At 45.7% G+C, this 10,413-nt stretch overlaps 1 protein-coding gene across 1 annotated transcript in view; it reads right to left on the minus strand.

Annotated features, from left to right (window-relative positions):
* The window catches only part of MARCH10 (membrane-associated ring finger (C3HC4) 10, E3 ubiquitin protein ligase), a 140,737-nt gene that overhangs the window by 6,962 nt on the left and 123,362 nt on the right, over positions 1–10,413 (minus strand). Inside the window, exon 8 of the mRNA XM_006833724.1 lies at positions 4,302–4,415. Within this exon, the coding sequence (XP_006833787.1) occupies positions 4,302–4,415 (114 nt within the window). The remainder of the gene's footprint in view (positions 1–4,301; positions 4,416–10,413) is intronic.

A 10,413-nucleotide genomic window follows, 5' to 3' on the forward strand; every position in this document is an offset into this window, starting at 1 on the left:
TTCTTGAGAGACAGTTGTAGAAGGGCTAGGTAGTTGTGCCTTCAGAAAGTTCACACATTTACTGTGGGAGACACCTTGCTTATGGAGTTGCTGGAAACTTCAGGATATCCAAACCAGAGAAGAAAATTTCATAGTCTCTACACTTCTGATGGGTCCACTGGTTCTCTTTACCAAGTATGCTTTCTCAATGGTTCCTGGTTCTACAATTAGGAGAGTGTCATCTTTCAGCATTCCCGGAAGCTCCTCAAAGAAAGTGTAATCATGGAGTCTTGTCTGGAGGTCACTTTCCCTGACCTCCGTCCATCTCAGCATCTGGCACAGGGCTGAGTGCATGAATGAATGATCATCACCATTAACAAACATTCCTTGTTGTTGTTGTGAAGTGCCATCGAGTCGGTTCCAAACCATAGCAACTCTGTATAGGGTTTCCGAGGAGCAGTTGGTGAGCTTGAACCGCCGACCTTGCAGTTCAAAGGGCTTTGCAGTCTGGCACCTTAACCCACAGTGCCACAGCAGGACTCCCTTAGCCATTCCGTAATGAGACACAACCAAGAAGCACAACAGGAATGAGTTCTTCAGTTCTGGTAGATATAGAAGGGGGAGGGAGGGTTTCTATTTCAACATGCCCTCAAGTGGTTTCTAATTCTTGGTGCCTCTGTAGGGCAGGATAGAACTGCTCCTTAGGGTCTCTGGGACTGCATTTTTCTTGGAGTTCACAACCTCATCTTTTTCCCAATCTTACTCCCTGACTCTGAATATTTTCTACAAGAAAATACAGAAACTCAAATCAATACGAGTGTGAATTTGACAAAAGCCATTTGGTTTCCTACTTTGATTTATATCTTAACTGGTTATTTGCACCAGTATTGCTTGGTGGTTTAAGTGGGTAAGAGTTATTTCAGGGTTATGGTAAGAGATGAGTGTTGCCTCAGCCTTGCTACTTCCTTCCACCCTGACTCCCAGCTTGCTTCTGGTGGAACTTAATGCTTTTCTCTAGGACAACTTTATCATAAAGGTTCTTTAGAGTCTGAAGCTAATGTTTCAAGGCCTTGGTTTTAATCCATTAGGTTGGACTGTTGGTGTTTTCTCATGTTTGCTTTACAGACCTGGTGGCTACTAATCTTGCTTGCTTTAACTGAGTGATGTGAGGGTCATCTGCAACCTATATCGATGCTGGGTGCTTTGAAGTTCAATGTGCAGTAAAAAGTCCATTAAAACGATGTGGAATCATGAAAATGAGGTTATAGAAATGTTAACAAAGGATCATTTCCTGCTTCCTGTACTTTTCTTTTTCCTTTTTCTCTAGAGAATTTCTGTCACCATTAAAATCATGAAACAGTTAAGGAAGGACAGACCTGGGTCAAAAAGAGGGTGAGATTCTTGAAAAGATATCTTGGCAAGGACACAGTCTTGCTTTCTTAATTGAGAGTTTGGGGTCTAAAGGAATAAAATTAAGTAAAAAAAACAAAAAGTAGGAAAAAAATCTACAATTCTAATGGAGTAAGAGTTGCAACCCAACACTTTTAATAGGAGTCCGCTGTTTGGAATCATTGGGTCCAACCTCCAAGCAGTGATTGGTGCCAGTGGATGCCTCCTGTTCATTGGAAGGAACAGAGAAAGGCAGAGAAGAGGAGAGAGAGGTGGAATACGAGAAACAGAGAAAGGGAGAGGAAAAGAAGAGAGGTCCATAGCTGGGGTGGCAGAGTACTACTGAAATTGTTTCATGGCAGCTTTGGTGGCTTGTACACTGCCACACTGCGCCATTTTTCCTTCAGGACCTTCTAACATGAGTCAAAGTCTAACTCTCAGGGGGTGTTCTGAGAATCCAAAAACTAAAATCATACCAGCACCTGGCATGACCTCCAGGTGGATGCCCCCTTATACCTGGCAATGCCCTCTTCTGGCTTGGCCACAGAGACACATTTCATGAAGCAAGAAATTGTGTTTGAATTGAATTGTGTTCCCCTAAAACAGGGGTGGGGAACGTCAGGCTCTTGGGCTGTATGTTGTTGTTGTTAAGTACTGTGGAGTCTGTTCCGACTCATAGTAACCCTGCATAGGGTTTCCGAGGCTGTAAATTTTTACAGGAGCAGAAAGCCTCATCTTTCTCCTGCAGAGCAGCTGGTAGTTTCGAACCTTTGACCTTGCGGTTTGCAGCCCGATTTGTAACTAGTACGCTATCAGAGCTCCTTATTGGGCTGTATAAGGCCCTGCCAGGGCAATCGCAGTTCCAGCCACCACATTGTTGTTGTTATGAAGTGCCATTGAGTCGGTTCCAACCCATAGTGAACCCTGTACAGGGGTGAGTTAATTAAATATTTGACCAAATATACCAGGCTAATTTTTAAGTTGGTAATTTCGTATGTCCTGTGGCCGATGTTACAAATTTTGCAAGGAAAACAGTTTCCCACCCCTGCCCTAAAAGATGTGCCTACTTCCTCATGGTTCTCAGCATTATGTACTTGTCCTCCATTTTGTAATCTCATATCCTTGTCCTTTGGGTTGAAACTCCTCATCTTTGATGATTATGAGACTGGATCAGAGGCAGCTATGTTGATGGGACTGCCTGCAATGTACAAGACTAGGTGGTATTTTTTATTTGTTTATTTACTTTTATTGAAGTTTTTATTGTGGATTGAGTGAAAGTTTACAGAGAAGAGCATCAGTTTCACATTCAACAAATCATACACCTTGTTTCATTACAATGATTACATTCCCCTCCATGTACCATCAGTTAATAGTATTTCTCTCTATTCACTTTAACTCTTTTTTTAAAAAACAACAACACTCAGGCATATATAATAATTTACACCACCAAAGGGCACATTCTGCAAGTCTGCCTCCTGGCCGCCAGCTCTTAGTCCCTCTCTTTCCATGAATCTAGAGTCCTCAGCTGCTCCCTCTCTCATTGTCCCCATCTCTGCTGTCGTTGCTTCTCTAAATAACGTCCCACATCCCGCTTGTGCTGTTTTCCCTTGATGGCCCTAAGGTCCTTTGTTTCTGGACTGTAAGATTAACTGCTCCCCCATTTTTGCTACAAAACTTCTACCTTTACAGTTGTGACAGTGGCAATTAGTCATGATAACTATTACTGACTATTGATTCATAAGAATCTAACCCCCATCTCTTTTTACCAGACCCATTTAGACAAGATGAAAACTATTCAGTGGGGACTCTTTCTTTTCCCCACACACTCTTAAACTAAACTCCCTCTTGAAACCTAGGTTGCATTTTGAGATATTGTTATTAAATGATGTCAAGTTGGTTCCAACCCATAATGACCCTATATAGGGTTTCTGAGGAGCAGCTGGTGAGCTTGAACTACTGATATTTTGGTTCAAACCAACTTTGCAGTTCAGCGCATTAACCCACAGTGCCACACCAGGACTCCTTTTTGAGATATAAAAGGTATTAAACAAGCAAGTGGAGTCATGATTTAGTGCTGTAGAATAGACACTTGGCCCATCAGCCGCTCCTCAGAAACCCTATACAGGGTTGCTGGGAGTCAGAACTGACTCAGTGGCACTTACCAGCAAGCAAACAAGCAAGCGGTGACCAAGAAAGAAGAGTTGGAAGCAGGGCAAATTATCTGGACCCAGGTTCCCTGCACTGAGAATCAACTGTGGGAGACTGATACCAAAACACACGGAGTTCCCCAGGGAACGCCAGAGCCACAGATACCGACAGGAGACAAGGCCCTTTCTCCAGAGCTGATAGAGAGAAATTCTTCCTCTAGCTCTGAATTTGGATTTCTATCCTCCTCAACTGTGAGAGACTAGATTCCTGCTTGGTAAAGCCATTCACGTGTGATGTGTCTTTTTCCCTTCACTGGGTAACTAAGACAGAAGTCTGTTGGGTATCATGGTTCTGACTTGACAATTACTAGAACATTTCAGAGGTCAGCCGTCCAGCACCCTCATTTTCCCACAAGGATGATTTCACTGAGGGTTACAGACGTTGCTAAGGTGAACCACCAGTTAGTGGCAAAGCCAACGTTCTCCCGCTAGACCATGTGCCCTGGTTAAAGGAAGGACCATACCTGTAAATCCATTGTTACGTCCCAAATGACAAATGGCAATACATCAGCACCTTTATTTCTTGGCAGTCTTTCTCTTCCAGCAGCCACACATAGGCACACACTAACACATACCTAACACATGTACACAGGCACACACTAACACATATACAGCTTACCATGAGCTCTAAAACAAAATATACCGAGAGGCCCCTCTATGGTTTGGTTGTTACTGCAAGGTTTTTAGAACTGCTGCTGGATGGCTCCAGGTTAGAGCCAGACTTACCCTCCGTCTTGCAACCCGGCTGTGGTTGAGTCTCATGAGTTCTGCAAATCTCTGTTCGTAGAGATGAAGCAGTAGCACCAGGTAAAAGCCTGAATTCATCAGCTCATTTTGTGCCTAAACATGGATAAGAAAGCTCTTAAATTCATACATAAATATTCATAATCTAAATCATGGGATGGAAGGTAACAAAGCAAGAAACAGGACAAGAACCCAACCCCAAGACCAGGCCTACCTCTGGGGACCAGAGAACTGGGCAGGAGATCCAGGGGTAAAAGCTACAGCAGCTGCCCTCCTGGGATTCTTTGCCCCTTAGAAGAGGATGCTCTGAAAAAAAGCACCATTCTCCAGATTCGATCCCATTCTATGAATATTTACTGAACAGTAACACATGTTGTTTGGTAAGGTAGAGGGTCAGAGAAAAAGAGGAAGATCCCTAGTGAGATGGATTGGCAAAGTGGCAGCATCAATGGGCTCAAGCATGGCAACAATTGTGAGGTTGGCCCAGGATCAGGCAGTGTTTTGTTCTGTTGTACATAGAGTCGCTATGAGTTAGTAGCAACTCGATGGCACCTAACAACAACAACATATACAAAGCTTTGTATTGGGTGTTGGGAACACAGAGACTGATGGGCTCCTGTCATGGGTTGAATAGGGAACCCCACCCTACCTCAACAAAAAAGATATAATAATAGTGAGCTACGTCTATGTCCTAACCTCAGAAACCTGTGTGACTTTCTGTGGAAGAAGGGACTCTGTTTTACAGATATAATTAAATTCAGGATCCTGAGACATCATCATCCTGGATTGTTCAGTTGGGCCCGTTATCCCATGTCCTTATAAGAAAAAAAGCTAAGGGAGAGGTTTGAGTCAGGCAGAAGAGGACAAGACATGGACACATGGAGATGAGAAGGCCATGGGAAGCCATCAGCCAAGGAACCCCTGAAGCCACTAGGAGCTGGGAGAGGCAAGGCAAGGGTCTCCTCTAGAACTTCTGTAGGGTACACAGCCCTGCAGACACCTTGTTTTCAGACTTCTGGCCTCCAGAACTGGAGAGAATCTAAGTTTTTGTGGTTTAAGCCACCCACTTTGTGGTGATTTGTTATGGCTGTCTTAGGGTATTAATAGGTACCCCTCGGTGGTGTAAACAGTCACTGCGTTTGGCTGCTAACTGTAGGGTTGGAGATTCCAGTTCACCTACAGGTGACTCTGAAGAAAGGCCTGGTGATATACTTTTAAAAATCAGCCACTGAAAAACCCTAGGGACCACCATTCCACTCTGACACACATGGGGTTGCCATGAGCCGGAGGCTGGTTTTTCTGACAGGAAACGCAGACAGACCCCATGACGTGAGGCTCACTCATGAGCAGCTTGAACACCAGCTGGATGGAACCAGTGCTACAAAGGAGATGTTTGAGTACAACATGAAGGAGGCTTCTTAGAGGAGGTGGTCTCTGGTGGTCCTTGCTGGATGGGAGGGACTTTGGTAGGTGGTAGTGAGGGCTGTGGTGGGCCAGTCCAACAGAGAAAGCAGGTGGGCATTGGAGAAGATTTCCTACTAACTGGTAAGGTGGGAGTACATGGGAGGGTGGTGGTTTTGGAGTAACCGTTTTGGGCATGGGCTGGGGAGACAGTGAGGTAGAGACCACGCTTGGCAGCCCTGAGGAGTTTGGACTTCCCGCTGTATGTTTCAGGGTGCTATTGGCATCTTGAGCAGAAGAATGGACACATGAGATCTGTGTCTAGAAAGGCAGACTCTATGGGAGAGTCTGAAGACCCAGGTCCCGCAGCGGGGCTTGATGCTTCTAGATACCGAGTTTGTTCCAGGCCTTAGCTCTGTAAGTTTCTCTTTACAATTTTGCTTAATGATCGTCCCAGTTAAGGCCCTTGCCCCAGTTGATCTGCTGTCATTGAATCACCACCCCAGAGAGCATCTGCAGGGCAGGGTCTTGGACCACACTGTGATTGTGCTGCTCCCATTTGGGCTGTGGGCACGTTTTCATGCACCTGTCTTTAATGCCCCTCTCCCCTCTTCCTCCGGGTCCACCATCCACTACTTCCTGCTGGTTAAAGCCATCTCCTTCACTCCAGGGCTCCTAGTAAGCACTTGCCTTTGTCTTCCACATCATATTTTGTTAATGTTTCTGCTCTTTCTGGAGGGGTGAGTTCATTGTTTGTGTATATTCTCAACAAATGAGACATGGAGAGGTTTGGGCCATCTGGCCAACCCTGCTTCCTCTGTCCTCTGTCTTTGGTTCTAATGCAAAACCTCAGTCTTTGGGCCCTTCACAGACCACACTCATCAATAAATCAGCAATATTAGTAAGGACTCCCCCCACATGCAGGGGAGAGGCAGGTGGGGAAACCACTCTAATCCCCGATCGGTCCTCATGGGTGGGGAATGGGGGGCTCAGGAAGCAGCCCAGCCCCAGAGACTAACATTCCCAGCAGAGGTCATGGCCTTTGACACCACATTTGGGAAAGGTCAGAGATGTGTTTTCCCAGGAGACTCAAAGTTTGGACTTGAGCCAGTGACCACTTCAACACCTCATCTTCCTTCCTTCCTTCTCAGCTACCTGTTGTCATTAGATCAAGGAAGTTGGCACCACACAGGACAAAGGTGTTGCCAGAAGAGGCTTGGAAATCCAACAAGGATCCATGCACGCGTCCTTCTGGATAGAGCCCCTCTGAGTCTTGACAACAGTGGGTCCCCAGCTTCCTCCAGACTTGAACTTATAGACTCATTTGAGGAAGCCGGCCCAGCAGTGCAGGCCTGGCCATGTATTTCTGGGCACTTCTGGCCTTGCCTTAGAGTGAACTGAGAAGAGGTGGCTCACTTTCACTTTTTTCTGCGCCTCCTGCCACCTTCCCACAAGTGAGCGGGTGCCTGCCACTTCCTTTAAGGTTGCCCCTTTGGGAAGCCTTTCTAACATGCCCTTTAGCGCCTCTAATAAAGCAAGCCTTGCCATTTGTTTTTCTCTGCCATGGCCTCCTCTGGTTCTCTCTCCAGCTTCATGCGCACATAGTCTCGGATGCATAATGGCAAATCAATCAGCTAGAAAATGGCTTAGAACTATCAGATTTGTCAAAGCATTCTGGGGGAAATCATTTACTTTTTATGACTCAATAAGGCCTGGAGGCATGCAGATGGGAAAATATCCACTAATGTTTTCTGCAGATCATTTGAAAAGTCACTTCTAGCAGATTGTGTCTCTCCTCTGGTCTGTGGGAGGGGACCTGTCACATGGAGCCATAAATCTCTCGGGCTGAGCTCCTTTATGTGTGCCTTTGCATGCAGTGTGCACGCTTGCAAGGCTGTGGATGCGCGACAAAGGGGCTTGGCCAGCCAATGGGAGTGGGCGTTTGACAGCCAACTCAGAGGCATCCTTTGTGCACCCCAGCTACAAGTGGGAGGGATTTGGTATCTGAGAGTTGTTCAGTGTTGGTTCAGCAGGGGTAAAATGAACTGGCCTTTGGAGCGTTATTTATCAGAGCAACTCCTGACCGACTCCTCCTCCCGCCAGTCACGTCACGCGTTGACTCCCACGCACAGCTCCCTTTTGTGCCCCAGATTGGAGGGGTGGGGGTGGAAGACCTGACAAGGAGAAGTCTATGAGGCTGTGGACAAGAGCTGGGGAAAGCTCAGCCTGCCTGCCAGCTGTTTTCCCTTCTTTTCTTCTGCCCTGCATCTTTTTGTTAATATTCATTCTGGCCAAGAGATTGATGGCGGATGGAGATTCTCAACACCAGCCACCAGAAGTTGACTGCATGGCGGCACATTCTATCATTGTCTTCACCTGTGTTCATGAGATGCTCCCAGGTTTGAGGGTGATTAGGTAGCTGCCTGTGTCTGAGGACATCTGTCCTTGGCTGGGATGGAGTGGGGCCAGGCCTGTGCTTCCAAGAGATGTCAGCCAGAGGCTTGCTGAGACCCTCCTCTGCTACGCTGAGAAGATGGCAGGCACATATCCTACCGCATGGTGGGATATGCCTCCAGAACGCACCTCACACAGAAAATGATGTCATGGAAGAAGGCAGCCTGGGGCCATGGAGGATCATGACTTTGAGCAAGGAGTTTTTAAACTACACAGGGCCAAAGGGGAGAAATGATTCCTGCTCTCTTTAACTCTCCCAGGCACTATCACAAAATGAGCAAAGAGAAGCAGAGGGAATATGACACAAAGCAGAGCCATCCTATGAGAAGAAAGAATTAAAGACAGGCTCCAGGGAAACAGACTGGGCATAAGATATGTTAGGGCCGAGGCCAGGGCAGCCGTATTTGCTCCTGTATGTCTGCTGCCTGGGACATAATGCTTTGTATTTACATAGCGAGACATCAATGTTGAGTGCAGGAGAAAGAATGAGGAAAACAGGGCTCATTTTGGACCTGACAGTGGCCCATTCAGGCATGACTTGACTCCAGTGGTTCCAATGTTAATGTGCATCACACTCTGGGAGGGCCTGTGAAAGCACAGTTGCTGGGCACACCTACACCTACCAGAGTTCCTGGTTCAGTGGGCCTGGGATAGGGCAGAGAATGTACACTTCTAACAAGTTTCCAGATCTTTGAGAACCACTGCTGTAAACTAGGTCCCTGCCCTCAAAGGGAGTCCAGGTGTGGTGCTATGGGTTAATGCACCAGACTGCAGAGCCGTTTGAACTGCAAGGTCAGCAGTTTAAGCTCACCAGAGGCTCCTTACAAACCCTATACAGGGTCACTATGGGTCGGAACTGAATCAACGGCATTTAAAAACAACAACACCCTCAAAGACCACTGACAATGAGCATGGGACTCCTAAAGGGCACGTCTCTGATCTGTGGGCAGATCCGAGGGAGATATAATCACTTTCAGATGTCTCAGACTTTACCCCCAGGAATCTTAAACATCTCTTCTGCTGAGAGGCCCTCTCTGGCCCTGAGACCAGGTCAGACCCCTCTGCAGATGTTCCCCCAGCTGCCTGTACATCTGTGTTCTAACCCTCCCACATGGCTGTCATCGCTCACTTGGGGTCTTCTCCTTTACAAGCAGTGACTGTGCTGGTCTTACGCACCATGGCATCTCCAGCGCAGTGTCTGACATGCAGTAGGCACTCAGTGAGTACTTGAAAAGTAACATTATCTTAGGACGATGAAGATTCCTGGTGGAAAAGTCTTTGCACCATGCAAATTGACCATTGCCTTACAAAATGGCCCCAGTTCCTTGGAGAGATGCTGAGATGATTAATAATGTTATTCCTAATCTTCCAAGAAGCAAACAATGGGATTTAAATGAACGGGTAACATGGAGTACCATTCTTTGTAAGAAAACGACCTCAATGAGTGAGTTAAGCCATTTCAGAGTCACTTTCTTCAAAGCTGGCTTCATGCCACATCATGGGACTGTTGTGCACCAAGCCAAGGAAGGAAAATTATAATCATAACTTAAATGACCTTCTAGGAAATTGGAGCAAAAAATAAAGAAGAAAAACAAAACACATACACAAAGTTAAGTTAAAATCCTGCTATGCATATTTTATCACAGTATTGCTTACTGAGCAAAATATGCATAGTATAAACTTTTATATAGTTTGTATATATGTACGTGGCCCCATCCCAGACCAATCACATCAGAATATATGGGACTGGGGTCAGGGCACTAGTTTCTTAATAGATCAAAAAAGGGGGTAGGAAAGGACATTAAGTTAAATAGTCAAAGTTATTTTCTCTGAGTGATTAATTGTGGGAAATTTTAGTATATCTTTATGATTTTTGTACTTAAACAAAAACAAAAATCCAACAACAACAACAACAAAAATGGGAAAAATACATTTAAAACATCAGTTGACTAAATCAACACGTTGGAGTTTAATTATTGTACCAGTTACCTGTTAAGATCTGTATATGGTAAGGAATATGGCGGCCTCACCCAAAGAGAGAGCTAGCCTTTGTCTTTGGCTCCTTTGACCAAATGAGTAATGATTCAATCTATCATGCCTATACAATGAGACCCTAATAAAAAACTGAATCTTAAATGAGCTTCCCTGGTCAAGAATATTCAGTATGTATTGGCTCTGGTAGCGTAGTGGTTACGAATCGGGCTGCGAACCTTAAGGTCAGCGGTTCGAAACTACCAGC

The sequence above is a fragment of the Chrysochloris asiatica genome, unplaced genomic scaffold (assembly GCF_000296735.1).
Source record: "Chrysochloris asiatica unplaced genomic scaffold, ChrAsi1.0 scaffold00007, whole genome shotgun sequence".
In the NCBI taxonomy this organism is placed as follows: Eukaryota; Metazoa; Chordata; class Mammalia; order Afrosoricida; family Chrysochloridae; genus Chrysochloris; species Chrysochloris asiatica.